Here is a 20,572-nt window from a genome sequence, read left to right on the forward strand (position 1 = left end):
GACTTTGGAACAATAGTGATGTACTCTTGCTCTTTTTTGTCTAGGTGTAGAGTGTAGGATGAAATGTCATTAAGTCACGCATTGATTACCTCACAGATGATGTAATAGAACCCATTTTAAATGGATTCCTAAGATGGCCGTAGCCCAGAAAAATGTGCTTTCTATTTATTTGGCTGTTCTTAGTGAATATGTCATTTAGAGATGAAAGTTGACCAGCAGAAGAATGTCATACCTGTGACACGGCAAAGAGCTCAAGTGTTGGTGCAGTGAAATTTTCAGAGGAACTTAGTGCTATAAATATGTAATCACTGTAAACTCTTGAGATAATTGATAAGTTTTGGGTAAAAAATATTCATATGTGGCTTTAAAATATTTTTATCTTAACGTCATGTCCACTAAGGTTAATCTGATGCATTCTCTGTGCTGAAACTAGAGCAGGGAGAGGTCCATTTTTTTTCGTTTGTGGGATGCGGGTGTCGATCTTTAGGCCAGTATTTATTGCCCATCCCTAATTGCCCTTGAGAAGGTGGTGGCGAGCTCCCTTCTCGAACCACTATAGTCCTTGGGGTGTAGGTACCCCCACAATGCTGTTAGGAAGGGAGTTCCAGGATTTTGACTCAGCTAGTGAAGGAACAGTGATATAGTTCCAGGTCAGGATGGTGTGCGGCTTGGAAGGGAACTTGCAGGTGGTAGTGTTCCCATGCATCTGCTGCCCTGGTCCTTCTAGGTGGTTGGGGTCACGGGTTTGGAAGGTGCTGTCGAAGGAGCCTTGGTGAGTTGCTGCAGTGCATCTTGTAGATGGTACACACTGCTGTCACTGTGCTTCAGTGGTGGAGGGAGTGAATGTTAAAGGTGGTGGATCGGGTGCCAATCAGGCGGGCTGCTTTGTCCTGGATAGTGTCAAGCTTCTTGAGTGTTGTTGGAGCTGCACTCATCCAGGCAAGTGGAGGGTATTCCATCACACTCCTGACTTGTGCCTTGCAGATGGTGGACAGGCATTGGGGAGACAGGAGGTGAGTTACTCGCCACAGAATTCTCAGCCTCTGACCTGCTCTTGTAGCCACAGCATTTATGTGACTGGTCCAGTTCAATTTCTGGTCACTGCTAAGCCTCCAGAATGTTGATAGTGGGGAATTCAGTGATGGTAATGCCATTGAATGTCAAGGGGAGATGGTTAGTTTCTCTCTTGTTTGAGATGGTCATTGCCTAGCACTTGTGTGGCGCGAATGTTACTTGCCACTTATCAGCCCAAATCCTGTATGATGTCCACGTCTTGCTGCATGTGGACATGGGCTGCATTAGTATCTGAGAAGTCGGGAATGGTGCTGAACATTGTGCAATCATCAGTGAACATCCCTACTTCTGACATTATGATGGAGGGAAGGTCATTGATGAAGCAGCTGAAGAGGTTGGGCCTAAGACACTACCCTGAGAAACTTCTGCAGTGATGTCCCGGGACTCAGGTGATTAACTGCCAACAACGACAACATCTTATATAATAAAGGCAAAATAGTGCAGATGCTGGAAATCTGAATTAAAAACAAGAAATGCTGGAAATACTCAGCAGGTCTGGCAGCATCTGTGGAAAGAGAAGCAGAGTTAACGTTTCAGGCCAGTGAGCCTTCCTCAGAACTGACAAATATTAGAAATGTAAAAGGTTTTAAGCAAGTCAAGTGGGGGTGGGGGGGCAAGAGATAACAAAAGAGGTGTTGTTGATAGGACAAGGTCACCAGAGAATAACTGAACGGAAGGTCATGGAACAAAGACAAATGGTATCTTAATGGTGTGCTGAAAGACAAAGTGTTAGCACAGAGAGGGTGTGAATTGACTGTAAAGCACAAAGCATTCCAAGCACAAACATTAACATTTTTTTAAAGAAACAGAAACACATCCACAACCATTTGAAGAAGGGTCACTGATCTGAAAGGTTAACTCTGCTTCTCTCTCCACAGATGCTGCCAAACCTGAATATTTCCAGCATTTCTTGTTTTTATTTCAGATTTCCAGCATCTGCAGTATTTTGCTTTTATTACACAACCATCTTCCTTTGTTCTAAGTATGGCTCCAACTAGTGGAGAGTTTCTGTCCCTGATTCCCACTGACTCCAGTTTTGCTAAGGCTCCTTGATGCCATACCTGGTCAAGTGCTGCCTTGGTGTCAAGGGCAGTCACTCTCACCTCACCTCTGGAGTTCAGCTCTTTTGTCCATGTTTGGCTGTAATGAGGTCAGGAGCTGAGTGGCCTTGGTGGAACCCAAACTGAGTATCAGTGAGCAGGTTATTGCTGAGCCAAGTGCCGTTTGATAACACTGTCGACAATCCCTTCCATTGTTTTGCTGATAATCGGGAGTGGACTGATAGGGTGATAATTGGCCAGGTCAGATTTGCCCTGCCTTTTGTGCGCAGGTACGTCCTGTCCAATTTTCCACATTGCTGGGTAGATGCCAGTGTTGTAGCTATACTGGAACAGCTTGGCTAGCGGAGCACAAGTCTTCAGTACTATTGCTAGAATGTTGTCAGGCCCATAGCCTTTGCAGTATTCAGTGCCTTCGACCGTTTCTTGATATTACATGGCGTGAATCAGATTGGCTGACAGCTGGCATCGGTGATGCTGGGGACCTCAGGAGGAGGCCGAGATGGATCATCCACTTGGCACTTCTGGCTGAAGATGGATGCAAATGCTTCAGCCTTGAGGTTGTACCATTGCATTTTCAAAAGAAGAATATCAGCTCATGGACAAAAAAGTTAAGATTGCAGGCTGATGTTGAGGACAAAGCACTATTCACACATTTTGATGCCTAGGATGATATCTTCATGAAGGCAGTTTGCACCACTGAACCTGGATTGGACGAATTATAAAACTTCTAGCAATTAAGATCATGGAAATATCATGATCAAAAGGTCTGAATTTATTTTCAACCACCAAAGACAGACTTCTTCCATTTTGCTTATGAGTATTACCAGTGGAAGAGATCCAGGATGCCAAAATACAAATGAAAAAGATTCAAAATATCAGGTGATATTTGGAGATCAGTGGGGAAGACTTAATTCTACCACGAATGGGCAAGGCTGGGTACGAGGGCAGCTGGGGATATCTACTATTTTGGATGTGTTCTAATGTGAACTGCCTGCTTCCTCTAAGCCAGTACCGTATTTCTTGACTGTTCAACTCCAAAGTTACACAAAAACGTAGGACTGGTGAGGACTACAGAGTTTTAACATGTGCTGTCCAGGCTAACAGCGGGTGTTTTTGCATGTTTTAAGATCAAATGGCATCAGCGAGTTCACTATCAACTGGGCTTAATTGACACTTTTACAGCTTTGTGGAATGTATTTTTGTGTTAAGTTTATGTTTTGTTTTTTAGGTACATCCATTCAATGAATCGGAAAAACCTGACCTACAAAATGGAAATTAACCACCTTACAGACCGAACGGTAGATGAGATGTTAGTTCTGAATGGAAGACTGAAGAGGACCACGCCAAATAAAGGACAGCCCTTCCCTACAGTGCTTTACAAGTCAATTGTGCCACCTCCCAGTATAGACTGGAGATTACATGGTATGACATTTCTTTACCCTTTGCACAGTTTATGCAAATTGTTTGCTTGTAAACATTGAAATTATTGCCAATAATTGCTGGTTTTCATATTATGTTTTGAAAACTCTTGAGTATTGAGTAACTTTTATTGACTGTAGATTTCAAATTTGTAGCTACTTCATGTTAACGATAGGCATTAAAGTTTGATCACTAAAATAAAAGCAAAATACTGCGGATGCTGGAAATCTGAAATAAAAACAAGAAATGCTGGAAATACTCAGCAGGTCTGGCAGCATCTGTAGAGAGAGAAGCAGAGTTAACGTTTCAGGTCAGTTCTGATGAAGGGTCACTGACCTGAAACATTAACTCTGCTTCTCTCTCCACAGATGCTGCCAGACCTGCTGAGTATTTCCACCATTTCTTGTTTTTATTAAGGTTTGATCAAGTGCACTCAATTGCCAGGACTTTATGCTCCCCCTAGGACAGGACTGGAAGCAGGGGTGGGGGTATAAAAATGGGTGGGATGGCAGGGAAAGCTAGGCCATTGCCTACCCACCCTCACTGGTATTTACCAGTGGTGGGGGAAGCAGCAAGCAGCCACCCACCCTTGGCCCATTTGAGGCCCTTAAGTGGCCAACTACTGGCCACTTGGCGGCCTCTTCCTGCCGCCACTGATATTTTGTCAGCAGCTGATGGGCACTTCGTCACTTGGGGGTGGGGGGGGGGGGCACCTAGTTAAACCTGGCAGCCTCCTTGTGGGCTGGGGGTTGGCCATCCTGATTGCATACCCTGTGTCCCACGAAGGACCCCCCCACAGCGGCAGGAGCCGCCCCCACTGGAACATCCCCCTACCCTCAGGATCGACCCCACCCTCTTGCAGGGGACTGGCTGATTAGCCCCGGTGAGCCCTAATCCCACTTACCTTCTTCTCCGGCCTCCGTTTCTGGCTGGGTCTGCGGACTGCTGCAGTTCCAGCAATGGCCACTACTCCCAGAGGCACTGGCACTGAAGAACTGCCAGCCCTCTGATTAGCTGGCAGCTGTTGGAGGCAGAACATCCTGTCTCAGAGGGGCGGAAGCCACGACTGCATGTAGTTAATTGCCTAAGGACCGTGAAATACAATCATGGCTTCCAGGGCTGGCGGAGGCTTTCCAACTGGTGGGCAGGGCCACTGCCTCCTTGTGAAATGCCAGCGAATGTTACAAATATTTTGAGTAACAAGTTTCCACCACTGATGTTATTGAGCTATGTCTGATTACCTGGAAAGAGGGCCCAAATAATATTGCACTTTTGCTGTTTGGATTTCTGAAAAATCAGAACAAATTTATGTACTTACAAAATTTGATCTGCACAATTCTGAAGTGACATTTACCTAAACAATTAAAAAACTATGGTCATACCTCGAAAATTTCTGGTCAAAACAAGAAACTTTTAACAACTTTATTAGAATTATACATGTGACACTTCTTAAATCAGCTGGTAGAAGGTAATTTCCATGCATTCCAACCAAAGAATAAAATTATAATTGGGAGCTTCTGCCTGTGGAACGACCATGTGTGAATGCCTTTTCACCTTCCTGTAGGCTTGGAGATTAACAGCTTTTTGTTTCGTGTATCATTGAGCCGTACTTCATGTTGACTGTTCCCATTAATTTGCTTATGTCTCATCTGCCTAGCCTTTGTTGCACTTATTTGTGCCATGAGCAGTAGTTTGGACACTCCTGTTATAAAATGACTTTACTTCTATAACCACATGCAAGCAGAATTTCCCTCATAATAAAGAATGCACAGGACAGGAAGTCCATCATCTCTTGTCGATGGAAGGATGCCAATCAACAAGAAGGCACAGGACCAGGAAGAACCCATTGAGATCCATTTGGTTCATCTCAAAAATAAAAATCTTTTTCTTTTGCCCCTCCCCATCACCCCTGTAATAGCCAACTGGATCAGTCTTGAATTTGCTGATACCATCTACTTCCCATTTATCCCTCCTCACACAATTTTTCCCATTTATTTCTCACCCTCTGTAGTTAATGTAATTAAATTTAAACAGTTTGCTTATCTTCCCTCTCCTCTTCTGATCTCGTGTCAATGCCACTTTGCTGTACAGTTTTTGATTATGTAAAACCTATTATGATTACATTTATCTATTTTACGTCGGTCTCTTGATTTCAAGATGACAGGACTACTTTGTTTTTTTATTCATTTTTGCCCATCCCTAATTTCCCTTGAACTAAATGGCCATTTCAGAGGGCATTTAAGAGTTAACCTGTAGGCCGGACCAGGTAATGACAGCAGATATCCTTCCCGAAAGGACATTAGTGAACCAGATGGGTTTTTACAACAATCGACAATGGTTTCATGGACACCATTAAACTAGCTTTTTAATTTCAGATTTATTAATCGAATTCAAATTTCACCATCTGCCATGGTGGGATTCTAACCCATGTCCCCAGAGCATTAGCCTGGGCTCTGGATTACTAGTTCAGTGACATTACCATTACGCCACCGCCTCCCCGTTTTGAGTGTCGTATGTGCTTTCAAAAATCAAACTGCAAGTAAGAGTCACAAACTTTGTAGTTAATAAATACTTATTTAAAAAATTCTCAGCTGTTCAACCATTTGTTTTAAGTGTCATTAGAGCACCTTTCATAGTAGCTTCACTCAAATGAATTGTACATGGTCATATATATTTATGTGAGATTGTGCATTTCTTATTGGGAATACACATCACAGAAAATGGATTAATTGTTAAGAACACTTTTCCTTCCTCAATGTTTTGAACATTCGATTTACACTTCAGTTTTAATATTTTAACATCTATAAAACCACTAAAACATTCAATGGTTTACAGACCACTCTACAGAGCCAGAAGTTAACCTGATAGTGGGTGTCCAGAGAAAAATTAACATTTTAAAGTGTGAAATTTGAGGAGGTTGTTAAGAGATTGTCCTGCATTATTCAGATTTATTCAACTTATTTAAAAGGAAAGATTTATGAATTTTGCTTTGAATCTTCTGTATCTCCCAGGTGCTGTGACCTCTGTGAAAGATCAAGCTATGTGTGGATCCTGCTGGAGCTTTAGTGCAACTGGTAATATAGAAGGGGCGCTCTTTCAGAAGGTAAATGATGTCCTTGGCATTTATTACAATAGTTATCGTAGAATCACACAGCACAGGAGGAGGCCATTCAGCCCTTAATGCCTGTGCCAGAACTCAAAGCTATGAAATTCGTCCCACTCCCCTGCCCTTTCCCCCAAGAGCCCAGCAAATGTTACCATTGTTACATTCAAATTGGGAAAAGAGTGAAATATCAAAGTAAAGGTTTGCTTTCACAAATGGTGAGATCTGAAGTGACAAAATTTAACTGTGTGTGACCCAGACTCAGGAACTTTATTCAAAAATTGAATAATTTGGTACAACAGCACTCCCATTTAATGCAAAAGTGGGACTGAATTTTCCCATCCATTTGGAGAAGGGCTGGAAAGCAGGGAGGAGTCCAAAAAATAGTGAGGGAAGGCAGGGGTTGGAATGCCTATTACCTTCCCAATGCCATTTGATTTTGTCGGGGGCAGGGAAGATCAAAGACTGCCTTCCCGCCCAGAGGGCAATTGAGGCCCTTAATGGCCACCTAAGGGCTACTTACTGCTCCCAATGACATTTTATCAGCAGTTGGTGGGAGCCCAGTAAAACCAGGCGGCCTCCCTGTGGGCTGGTGAGGAGAGGCCTTCCTCCGTGGGCAATTTGTGGCCCATGGAAGACCCCAGCAGCAAAGGCCACGCCTCCGCAAACACCCCCTCCTCGCCTACTACCTTCAACAATCACCCTCCCCCTCGCGGTGCCTGCCAGACTGGCCCCGGCGAGCCCGTCCCCTTACCTGAGGTCCTGGGCTCCATGTTTCTTCATGATGCCGGACCTCCTGGAGTATCGGCACTGGCCACCGCTCCTGAAAGAGACCAGGACCCCAACAGCAAGCAGTGAATTGGCCCATGATAGAATTCGGCTGGGGGTCCAAAACAGGGCCAAGGCAGGGTTGCTCCCATCACCAGGACCCCTGCCGTCCGGATAAAATCCAGCCCAAGGACTTTGATCTCATTGAATGGGAGCAATTATTTTATATCCTCCAGTGATTTGGCATGGGATCTCTTTTGATTAATTTGCTATCTGTTGTTTTATATCCACACACCAGCATGATATTTTCCAATTCCCAACACAGCCAGCCTCAGGCCACTGGAGTGGGGTTACCAGATAATGCCAAGTTGGGGGGCAATTTTGTGCTGCGAAGCCTTATCCACTAGAAACAGAAACCTCATTTCACCACATAGAGCAGGCTTTCATCCCATCAGTGTGGTTGGATCTCAATCTACGTCCAAATAAAAAAAAGCCTATGTTTGAATTGTTACAGCACCAATTTCTACACACAAAAAGTGGGGCTCCACTTTTTCCTTATCCTTATTCCTTATCCTGATGAGCAGAAAAGTTTACTTGCTTTATCTACTTGTGTTTTTTTTTGTAAATGTAAATGGCTCAAAGCTGAGAGATTGGGGTTGATAAATTAGCCGAAATAATGGAATTTGACATGGACAGGCGTATGTCATTGGGAGTTAAAGAGATGAAAAGAAGCTTGTCCTAACTCAAAATTGCCCACACATTGGGCTGAATTTTACCGGCCCCTCGATGCCATTGGTCGCAATGCGGGGGCCGGTAAAATGCTGCGGGGAGAGGCCCGCCTCGACCCGCGATGTTGAGAAAGGCCCGCCGCATATTGCCGGCGCCAGGGGGGACCTTGATGCGGCCCCCCCTGCCGCCAGGCAGTGGGCCCTTAATCCCCATATTAATATGAACCTTAATGAAATGTAAATTAAATTACCCGCAGGCCGTGGCCATCCCACACCGATTTTTTGGCCTCCAGCCTTCGCGCGCCTTCGGATCTCCAATCGGAGTTCCGAGGCAAGAAGCTGGTGGGGGGGGGGGAGGAGCAGAGAATAAAATTTGCAAGGCAGGAGGGGTGGAGGAGCGGGAAAAACACTTTTGATTGTGGGGATGGTGGGAAAGGGTTGAAGGCCAAAAGATTGAAGGTTGGGGGGGAAAGTTCGGGTATTTGAAAAAGCCAATTCGGGCAATGAAATGACTATTGGGTGGTTGGGGAGGGGTCTCCATTACAACATTTTTTGATTAAATTTAAACAATGGTATAACTTTAAATATTACAATTTTGCTGAAGGGCTTAAAGCCCTTTAAAAATGGCGCCGGTGCATGTGTGGTGGGACCGGACGCCGTTGCCAGGGACGCAGCGGCTGCCCCCGCTACGCGTACTCATAAAATTCAACCCATTGTACTTAACTGGGTTGCACAGAGTAAGCCTTTCGGAAGCCTGATACTCGAGGTGCAGGGGAACAATTAGCCACTTCAGCATGTCTAGTTTAGCAATGCCACAGGATGTAGTCTACTATCTAGATAGAGGGTAGACCAATAATGACTCCTCTAACATTTCCAGAACAGTGTAGATGCATCACCATTAAATTGAATGGTTATATTATTGCAGGCAGAAAATTAGGTTTGTGGACTGGTACTGTTTTTTGTTTGTCTTTGAGTAAGTAATGTGGAGGGATAGAAGTGGAATTAAATGTAAAAGCCTCATTATTCCACCTACAAAATTGTTGAACAATTTTACCCTTTTTAGAGTTAAAAGTCCCTTCAAGTTGATTATGAAATTTCTTTTCCACTTTCCAAAAACATGACTATATTTTGGGCTACTTCTGATTTTTACTTTTGGGGAAGTTGTATCCCTCTTTTAATGATTAGTCGAAAAGTGTTAAATAATCAGAGACTATTTTATTGCATGAAATTGGGAAGAAAAATTCTATTAAATCTTAGAGTCCAATTTATACAACGTAGATCAATCTGGGTCTCAATGCTGGCTTCCTTTATGGTTTCCTAATCAATCTGTTAACATAGACACTGAAGTGACTGGAGTTGTTTCTATTTTAAATAAATAATCATTAACAACAATGTTGCTGTAAATTTAAGTTTAGTACTTGGATTTTTCAGACAGGATATTTAGTCCCATTATCACAACAAATGTTGATTGATTGTACATGGGGTTTTGGAAATGCTGCTTGTGATGGAGGAGAAGAATGGCTGGCGTTTGAATGGATCCTGAAACATGGTGGAATTGCAACTGCAGATTCGTATGGTTCTTACCTGGGACAGGTTCGTATTAAGGAGTTACCTGCTGAGTTCAATTTCCTCCAGACTGTATTAAAAAGCAACAGTGATTCTGAAGTAACATAGATTCCTTGAAAATTCAGAACTGAAATCTCCATATCCAGAAATCAAGGTGTTTGTTAGGTCTATATATCTAACTAATGTCACTTGATGCAGGTTGCAAGCAGAAGGGTAAGAATCTGACAGCCAGCTTTACATACCCTCTATTCACTGAGAATGAGCATCTTTGTGTAAAATTGAAACTTACAAAAATAGTGTTAACTTGCCCATTAAAATTGGAATGCAAGAGCTTTTGGAGAAATTCTACTTTTTTATTTTGCTGTGAGATCCTAAATATTAAGAAATAAAAAAATGATAATTATGTAATCCTCAATAAATTAACCATGCATGTGAGATTTTACAAAAGTATTTTGCTACTTTTTAAAGGGAAAGTATAGGCTCCAAATAATCTTATAGTCTACTTCTCAAGCAGAAACTTCATTTCACCTATGGAGTGGAAACTAGAATTTTTAAAAAATTCTTAGCATATGGCTGACAAAGCCACATTTACTACCCCTTCTACTTGCTTTGAGCAGGTGGTGGTGGGTCTTCTTGAACCACTGCAGTCCTTGTGATGAAAATGGTAGTTCCAAGATGAAATCAGCTAGGGAATTTAAGGATATTGACACATCTGAAATATTGGCATTCTTCCATCTGTGAGAGATGATGGGAATGCAGCCTCAGACCTTTGGTGAGGTCAGATAAGATCATCTGCTGCAGTTCTTCTGATGGCTGAGCAAGCCGATTCTATAAAAACAAAGTCTGCTACAAGTGCCACACATGAATTTGTCCCTTGCCAGTAGTGCAGGATGATCTCTGCTGATGCCTTGTTTGCAGGGCTGGCATCTGCTTTGGAGCTTCTGAAACCACATGTCATTGTGCTGGTGAATTCCTGCCTACATGTCGCTATTTACTTCAATCTTCAGCTAGAGTTTCTCTCTTGTCGTGATTGATGTTAAGGGCTTTCATGTCGCTTTTGACAGCATCCTTGAATCAGTGCTTTGGGTACCTTGCTGGTCTCTTGGCATGGGCCACCTCCCTATATAGCATCTCCTTGGGGATGTGCCCATCTTCCATCCTGTGCACATGCCCAAGCCAGCGAAGCCTTCTTTGCTTGATTAGCGTTAGCATGCTTGGCATATTTGCCCAAGAAAGGACTGCTTCATTTGTGACTTTGTCTTTCCACGCGATGCAGAGGATGCGTCGTAGACGCTGAAGATGGAAGTTATTGAGCCTTTTTTCTTGCTATGTGTAAGTTGTCCAGGCTTCGCTGCCATACAGCAACATGCTGAGGATAAGCATCTTGGTCCTGTGGGTCAGTTTTTTGTTTTTCCATGTCTGTTTTGTTAGTCGGCCAAAGTTGATGGCTGCCTTACCAATGTGAGTGCCGAGCTCTTCATCAGTGGTTCTGTCACAGGGTGATGTTATGCATCAAGTGCAGTTACATGATGCTGAAGTAATGGCAATATATCTACGTCAAGATGGTGGTCGATCTGAAGAAGGTAAAGGTTTGAAGGAAGGGAGGTTTGTCAAAGTAACCTGGGTGAATTGTTGCAGTGCATTCTGTAGTTGTGGATACTGCAGCCACAATGCACTGGTGGTAGATGTGGTGAATGTCAAGTCCATGGGGCTGATTAAGCAAACTGCTTATGGATGTTGTTGTAGCAGCATCCATCCAGGTGAGTAGTCAATGTTCCTTCACACTCCTGACTTGACATTCACAGAGGCTTTGAGGGGTCCAGAGGCGAGACACTCATTACAGGTACCCAGCCTCTGCTCTGCTTTTATAGCCACTGTGTTAATATGATTGCTTAAATTAACCTCCAGTCAGTGGTGGCCTCCAAGATGGTTGGAGACTTGGCAATTGAAGATAGGGCAGATAGGAAGATAGCAACAGGAGTAGGCCATTCAGCCCCTCGAGCCTGTCCCACCATTCAACGAGGTCATAGCTGATCTGCGGCCTAACTCCATCTACCTGCCTTTGGCCCATATTCCTTAATATCTTTGCTTAACAAAAATCTATCTATCTCAGATTTAAAGTTAACAACTGTTCTAGCTTCAACTGCTGTTTGTGGGAGAGAGTTCCAAACCTCTACCACCCTTTGCGTGAAGAAGTGCTTCCTAACATCTCTCCTGAACGATCTGGTCCTAATTTTTAGACTTTGCCCTCTAGTTTTAGAATCTCCAACCAGTGGAAATAGTCTATCTTTATCTAGCCTGTCTTTTCCTGTTAATATCTTGAAGACTTCGATCAGATCATCCCTTAACCTTCTAAATTCTAGCGAAAACAGGCCTAATTTGTGTAATCTCTCCTCGTAACTTAACCCCTGTAGTCCAGATATAATTCTTGTAAACCTACGTTGCACTCCCTCCAAGGCCAATATATCCTTCCTAAGGTGTGGTGCCCAGAACTGCTCACAGTACTCCAAGTGGGGTTTAACCAGGGTTTTGTACAGCTGCAGCATAACCTCTGTCTTTATACTCCAATCCTCTAGATTAGCCTTTTGATTATTTTCTGCGCTTGCTCGTGGCATTTTAAAGATCTATGCACTTGAACCCCCAAGTCGCTTTGGACATCCACTGTACTTAACCTCTTCCCATTTAGAAAGTACCCTGCTCTATCCTTTTTTGGTCCAAAATGGATAACCTCACACTTGTCCACATTGAAATCCATCTGCCACAGTTTTGCCCACTCACCTAGTCTGTCAATATCTCTTTGCAATTTTATGCTCCCATCTAGACTGCCTACAATGCCGCCTACCTTTGTATCATCAGCAAATTTGGATATATGACTTACTATGCCATCATCCAAGTCATTAATGAATAATGTGAATAATTGAGGCCCCAACACAGATCCCTGCGGGACACCACTGGTTACATCCTGCCAATCGGAGTACTTACCCATTATCTCCACTCTCTGTCGCCTACCACTCAACCAACTTTCTAACCATGTCAATAATTTGCCCTCAACTCCATGGGCTTCTACCTTAGTTAACAGTCTCTTATGTGGGACTTTCTCAAATGCCTTCTGGAAGTCCATATAAATAATATCCATAGACATTCCCCTGTCCACTACCTTAGCCACCTCTTCAAAAAATTCAATGAGATTTGTCAGGCATGACCTTCCCATCATGAATCCATGCTGGCTGTCCCTGATTAACTGAAATTCTTCTAGGTGTTCAGTCACCCTATCCTTGATTATAGACTCCAGCAACTTGCCCACCACAGATGTCAGGCTAACTGGTCTGTAATTTCCTTGGTTCCCCCTTTCACCCTTCTTAAAAAGTGGAGTGACATGTGCAACTTTCCAATCCAGACGGACCACTCCTGAATCTCGGTAACTCTGAAAGACTATTGTTAGGGCATCTATAATGTGCTCCCCTACTTCCTTTAACACCCTCGGATGGAAACTGTCAGGCCCTGGGGATTTCTCACTCTTTAGTTCCATTAATTTCCTTGTTACTGATGATTAACTTACGTTATTTGAATTAAGTCCCTGTCCCCTATCGGCTATTAATTCTTTCGAGACTTTCGGCAAGTTATCCTCCTTTTAAACTGTAAATATTGAGGCAAAGTAATTGTTCAACATGTCTGCCATTTCCCCATTATCAATGACAGTATCTCCAGTTTCAGCTTTTAGTGGGCCTACATTGCTCTTGACCACCCGCTTTCCCTTTATGTAACTATAAAATTTCTTCTTATTGACTTTGATGTCCCTTGCAAGTTTCCTTTCATAATATCTTTTAGTAGCTCTAATAAGATGCTTTGTGACCCTTTGCTGGTCTTTGTATCGATCCCATTCGGCCAGATCTGTGCTGCGTTTTGCATTTTTATAAGCCATTTCTTTTTGTTTTATGCTATCCCTAATCTCTTTAGTTGTCCATGGCTGTTTTTTCTGTGAAGTGGAGCTTTTTCCTCTCAGGGGTATATACTCGCTCTGTATTTCGTTAAATGTTTCTTTAAATATTCTTCACTGTTCTTCAGTCGTTTGACCCATTAACAGATCTACCCAGTTTACCGTGGACAGTCTCTGTTTCATCCCGGTAAAGTCAGCCTTACCCAAGTCTAAAATTCTAGTAGCTGATTTATGCTTTTCACTTTCAAACGCTACTTTGAATTCAATCATGTTGTGATCACTATTTGATAAATGTTCACGCACAGTTAGGCTACTAGTTAAATAGAAGCAGAGTTAACGTTTCGGGTCAGTGACCCTTCTTCGGAACACCCGAGGCACTGACCCGAAACGTTAACTCTGCTTCTCTTTTCACAGATGCTGCCAGACCTGCTGAGTGGTTCCAGCATTTCTTGTTTTTATTTTAGATTTCCAGCATCCGCAGTATTTTGCTTTTATACTAATTAAATAGCCTGGGCTTTTAGATAGCTGGGCTTTCAAAAAACAAAAATAATTAGGAACAGAAGTAACCCATTCAGCCCCTCGAGCCTGCTCTGCTATTCGATAAGATAATCTGATTGTGGCCTCAACTCCACTTTCCTGTCTGCCCCCCCATAACCCTTGTTGATCCTCATCTCTATCTTAAATGGGAGAGCCCTAATTTTTAAATGGTCCCCTAGTTCTGGACTTCCCATAAGGGGAAAGATTCTCTCAGCATCCACCCTGTCAAGTCCCCTTACATATTTCAATAAGATCACCTCTCATTCTCCTAAACTCCGATGGGTATAGGCCCAACCTGTTCAAACTTTCCTCAGTTTTCAGTTGAGCAGTCAATGGAATACAAAATGTCTGTGTGATTTCAACCATCTCTTTGGCAGGTTCCTAAGCTGCTTATAAGGGATGGTACATCATCATGCAATTTGGTCAAAATTCAAAATATTTCTTGCCAATTCCAGATTTGTGAGAAACTGTAATTTCTTAAATGTGGAGTAGTTGAAACTATTGTTCTTCAGTTCTCATCAATATCAGCCATAAACCTCAGTTGGTGATTTTACAACTTTAACCACAAGCAAAATCTATCCTTTAAGCATCATGTTTATTGAAGTGGATGTAGAAGGTTGTTGTCTTTTTTGCTTGGACTGTATTCTACTACTTTGTTGGCAGCTAAAACTGAATTGACATCTGAGAGTACAATATTCTATCAGTTTACTTCATTTTTCACCTGATTACACAAAATCCATTACCATACTTAATTGTTAAAAAAATGTATTCATAAGGAATTTTTCACAGGCACATTAATCAGACCACTATGAAGAACCTTCAGTGAAATATCGACCAGCGTGTATTTTAATGAAAAAAGTACTGCAGATGCTGAAAATCTTGAAATAAAAACAGAAAATCCAAACTGATGTTCTGACAAAAGGTCATTGACCTGAAATGTTAATTCTGTTTCCCTCTCCATACAACTGCCAGATTTGCTGAATACTTCCAGCATTTTCTGTTTTTATTTGTATTTTAACAAATGTATTTTTTGAGACAATGCTCCTGATTTCCAACATAGTAGACAAAAAAGTGTTCTGTGCAGTTTTAAGCATTGCTTTCCTGTAAATGGTGACTGCTATGTTCTTGAAATCTAATTGTTAGTTTTATATTTTCAATTTCCTGTCTTCACTCCATCCAGAATGGATTCTGCCACTATAATCAATCCATAATGACAGCAGAACTGAAGAGCTACACCAATGTCACTTCAGGAGACAGTGAAGCCTTAAAAATGGCAATCTTTAAAAATGGACCAGTGGCTGTTGGAATGGATGCTGCACACAAGTCCTTTAGATTTTACAGCAGTGGGGTTTACTATGAGCCAAAGTGTAGTAAGTATTCTAACTTTGATATTTTACAAGTGAAGAAAAACAGGAGACTTTTCTTTGTAATAAACAAATTCAAAAATTCAGTATTTCAAAAGAAAGTATACAACGGGCTGGATTTTATAGAGGCCTCAATGTTGGGATTCGTGGCAGGGTTAGCATGAAGATTGCCTCGGATGAGGCTCGCAATGGACCTCGATGCCAGCAGGGCCCGTCCTGCTATTGCCAGCGGTGGTGAGGCTTCATGGCGGCCTCCCACCGCTCGGCAACGGGACCATAATTTAAATAATCAAATAAATTTACTTAACTGCATTAATGACCGTCTCATTGCCTCCTGAAGTGCTGCTGCGATCTTCATCCCGGCGGCCTGCACTACCGTGCCTTCGGATCCCCGTCTGGGGAAAACGAGGCGCAACACTGGTGGGAGCAGGGAGGAAATAGGTTTCTCAGTACGGGAGTGGGAGGGGAACGGGGTCAAATTAATGTCACTAGTGTAGTGGGTTGGTGGGGAGGATTACAGTTGAAAGTTTATGCAGTTTTAGTGGGGGGGGGGGGGGAAGGGTGGGTGGGAAGGTCAGAGAGTGAAGGTAAGTGTTTTTTGGGGGGGGGGTGGAAGAGTAAATAATTTAATTGATATGGGGGGGGTGGGAGAGGGGCAAAAGAAATGTATTTATTTTCATTTACTGTTTCTTTAAATATTTAAATTTACTAATAGGGCTAATAGCCCTTTAAAAAGGGCATAAGCGGCTGCGCACAGGCAGCTGATGCCATTGCTGGGGACAGACAGCCCACCCCCTTCACGTCATTGATAAGGGCGGCCCGCCCCAGCTATTTAAATGAGCTGCCGCGCTTGGAATTGCAGCGGCTCTTTGGCAGTTGGAGGACTTATAAAATTCAGCCCAACAGAACTTGTCACTTCTTAATCAACTGTTTTTTAATGCCCAACCGAATCTAATACAATTTTAATACAGTATATTAATGTGTGATGTAAGCACAATTTCGCACTCAAAATATTGACAATCAGTCTGAATATTTACCAGGTAGTTTTATAATATGTTCAGTGAATTTCAAAGGGTGCAAACTATAAACTCAAATTTGAATCTGCTATTGCTAATCTTGATAGTACCAGTGGGGGAAAGTTGAACAGAGGCTCTGGGCAAGATTTTAACTGATTCAAAACCCACCCACTTGCACAGAGTCAAAATCAGGCCATCTGGGTTTAACTGGCGAGAAAGAAAATCAGGAGAGTCCAGTTCCATGCCAATTTTATGTACCTTGCAGTATCCTGATCATGAACAGCATAGCCGTGGTTCCTATTCACTTTTCAGGGCATTATATGCCAGGTGAGAGATTTGAAGGAGATAAAGCATGGGCTTTATTATGAAGCATAATGTGGGTGAATGTGCATCTTATTCAGATTTGAACTAAATAATGTAACAAGTGCACAAACATTCAGCATTCGTTAGCAATTGGATATACTGGTACTACCAATGTGCAGTCTATCAAAGTGATGATAATTTTGCTAGTCTAAAATACAGATTATATAGTGGATTTTTTTTATCTGAATAGTTTTATTCACTGACTTGAGCTTCCTATAGATTTTGGTTATAATTTTAGGGAGATGCCATCCAATGTGGCTTATTTTCGGGAGTAAAACTTGGCAAATCTCACTAATCCATGCTCACTCTCTTCCTAACAACCTATTACAAAGTGACACTTGCAGCTGAAAGGGAGAAAATTACATCCCTGAATTTGGTGAGCAGAGTCTTTTTTAAAAAGCTTTAAAATAAAACTAAAATTGACTTCATAGTATCAATATTTATGTTTAGGTAAAACCTTTGTTTATTGGGTGGAGGGGGAAGAGAAAGAGAAATTCATCCCAAAGTTTGACTGGCTGTTGTTAGTGATAAATAAATTTGATTGGGTCTTCTAAATGAATGCAAGTGTAAACCAGTCACAATCAACTAATACATCAGTGCTGATTTATATGTCTTTCAAAAAGACAATAATTAATCTTTTATGTAGTATCTTTAATGTAGAAAAACTTCCTAAGGCACTTCAGTCATAATCAGAAAAAAAAATCAAAGATGGACAACACAGTAATCCCTCTTCCCTCCACCACCACCACCCCCCACCCCCCACCCTCTCAAAAATAAGTGGGTGATGGGGGTATTTATGTTTATTCAGACTTGTCACACAGTGTGCTGCTGGTACTCTCAAAATCTGGAATATTTTAACTCCTCAGCCTTTTCCTGTTATCTAATCCAGTTCCAGCAATCAATTGCATGATCAGGTTTGCTAGTGTTCCCAGTTTATGTCGTCGATGAACTTCAGGGTAGATGCAAAATTTAATTATTCAGAAAACTATGTGAATCTTCACTTTGTCCAGCAAATTCCCCTCCAGTAGACTATTGCTCAGTCAGATTCATCAGTTTTCACTCTCTTCAGCTTGGTGTCACTGAATCAGTGCCTTGTGACGCATGTTATCTTGTTCAACCACAGTAATTTCTTGTAATATATGCCTTATTTTCTTTTTTTTTTTAAAGTCCATTTTGCCTCTGAACCCTGGAAATATTTACCAGCATAAATTGGAAACACTGCTTATGTGACCATGTTGGTTTGGATGCTGAGACTGGATTATGCCATAATAAAGAAGTTATTTGAGATGCAGTATTTCTAGGGATGAAGGTTAGGTAAACAGGTACCACAGTATGACTTGGAGATGTCTTTTACAATTGGAGAAATAGCAGTTTTTTTCTCCCTAAAGTAGCCCATTGTTTGGCTTTTGGCAGTGGTTTCAAACTTACTAGTGAATCTCTTTTTCCCAACAATCACAAGGATCCTTAAACAATTGATTATGGGCAATCTCAACTGAGTTCTTAATAACGATGAATTATTTTGCTCACTGAGAGGCTACAGAAATGGGTAGTGTGCAAACTGAGTTTGTGATTAAGATTAATCATTGCTGCAGTGCAGTATTTAGCATTATGATGTTGCTGTTTCAGGAAACAGGCTGGATGAACTGAATCATGCTGTGCTTGCTGTTGGTTTTGGAACACTTGCTGATCAACCATACTGGCTCATTAAAAATTCATGGTCAACATACTGGGGTAATGATGGATATGTACTGGTATCTATGAAAGACAATAACTGTGGAATTTCTACAGATCCAACTTACGTCACTCTTAAATGAATGCATATGAAGACATAATTGAATGTTTGTTTGATTTGTTATTTTCAGGGATTACACTTCTAATGTAATAGCAGACTTTATTTCATTGTCTTAATTTGGTGTATGTATTCTGAAAATGTTGTTGTCACGCACATCAAGTATGCTTTTACTGAGATTGAATAGATCTAAATTAATATATACTCCCTCTGCTGTAGCTTTTTTTGTATTTGATAAAATTACAGTGCCGTTCAATAATGTCTTGGTGCAGAAGTTAATACTTTTATGTACTTTTGTTGAAATGTTTACAATGATGGAAAAAGTACCTAACAATTGTATTGGAATTATTGACATTGTGATTTTTTTTAATGAAATAAATCTTTGTGAGATTAACAACTGCCTCTGGCTTAATATTCTTCATTTTATTAAGCTGTGGTTTTCCATTTTGATTTTTACTGTTTAACAATACAGCCATCTTTGAAGTATACACGAACATTCTAGTACAACGTAGGCAATCTTGATAAATTCTAACAAAGGAGAAATATTATCGCAATGTCCTTGAAGAACATCCACCTTTTCATTACAGAAGAGGATATGTTGATTTGTCATTGCTCTTACCGCAATACGTCTTTCTTTCTGGTAACAGCTGCCTATCATGAGTTTCCATTTAGAAATTCCACTTGTTTTTTTTTCTGCAGCTCCACAAGTAATTCATTTTCATCAAAGGAGGGAGACCAAATACTATGTCCATCTCCCCTTAGTTGATGAGGCAATGATCAAACATGTATCACCATCGTTGCAAAGTTCACTGGTGAATTCAATTCATGATGAATTTTGACCCTTCTAGCACAAAATAGTGTGCTATTCATTTGGTCACATGTAGTGCTCCATATTGAACCTTTAAAAGATTTTTATGCCACTTTTTTGCAGCTGTGATTTGGCATTTAATTAATACATTTAGAATGTCGATTTATTAGAGTAGACAGCTGACAAAAAAAAGAGTGCAGTTTTTACAATAACTAATTTTCCACAAATGTATTTAATTGTGCTCCAATGACACAGTATTTCTGGTTGAGTAGAAAAACACTCAACAAATTCAAATTTGAAAGGTTTGTAAAACAGAGTTGCAGCATTGTCTAACTTTCTTTTGAAGGAGTAGAGTGTAAAAATGTTTTAAAAATCCTGTTATACATAATTCAAAGAAATGCCCAACAGAAGTCACTTGACAATCATATGAAAATTAAGAAGTAAAGACCAGCCTGTCCATTAGGCCTAAGCTGACATGGTATAACTTTTTTGCACCTTGTCCCCCATCTGCCTCCTTGAAATCGATGCTTTTCTAAATGGAAAAAGTCCCAGCTTTCTCAGCCTATTGTGACAACTGAAGGTCCTTAAACTAGGTAACAATCTAACAGCCGATTGTAGATCACTGGCTAAAGTTGGTCAATAACAAGTTTCTTTCTGCTAGATTCCATAGGATGGCGTTCTGTTTTCTGATACAATTTAACAACAGAGTGGGGTCTGTTGACTTGCACCACTGAATAATTTGACTTGTGGAGCTGTTCCTTCTGATACATTCAAAATAAAAAAGTTACTTGTGAATTGCAGACACAGTCCAGATTTTCTCTTTGAAGAAAGAATTTTGGGTCAGCTTGATTTAGGTTGAAAAGGTAACAATTTTGCCTTTATTCTTCCCCTCTCTATTTCTTTCAATATTTCCCCTGGACCAACCAAGATATTGCATCGCCAGTCTTCTACCTAAGATTTGAGTCTCTTTTCAATGAGTCCACAACTGCCTTATGTTCTACCCTTTGTACTCTTCTACAACACCCACATCCCAGCTGCC

General features: G+C 41.4%; 1 protein-coding gene across 2 annotated transcripts in view; it reads left to right on the forward strand.

The window, feature by feature from the left end:
* Positions 1–19,104, forward strand: part of LOC137347017 (digestive cysteine proteinase 2-like) — a 32,103-nt gene extending 12,999 nt beyond the window's left edge. Inside the window, exons 7-12 of one of the 2 annotated variants that reach the window (XM_068011018.1) lie at positions 3,364–3,557; positions 6,566–6,657; positions 9,585–9,746; positions 15,374–15,563; positions 17,175–17,312; positions 18,563–18,644. In XM_068011018.1, the coding sequence (XP_067867119.1) occupies positions 3,364–3,557; positions 6,566–6,657; positions 9,585–9,746; positions 15,374–15,563; positions 17,175–17,284 (748 nt within the window). In that variant the 3' untranslated portion in view covers positions 17,285–17,312; positions 18,563–18,644. Of the gene's footprint in view, positions 1–3,363; positions 3,558–6,565; positions 6,658–9,584; positions 9,747–15,373; positions 15,564–17,174; positions 17,313–18,562 lie in introns of both variants that reach the window. The other variant, XM_068011017.1, reaches the window with a different exon arrangement.
* Positions 19,105–20,572: the final 1,468 nt, after the last annotated feature.

The sequence above is a fragment of the Heterodontus francisci genome, chromosome 31 (genome assembly GCF_036365525.1).
Source record: "Heterodontus francisci isolate sHetFra1 chromosome 31, sHetFra1.hap1, whole genome shotgun sequence".
Lineage (NCBI taxonomy): Eukaryota > Metazoa > Chordata > Chondrichthyes > Heterodontiformes > Heterodontidae > Heterodontus > Heterodontus francisci.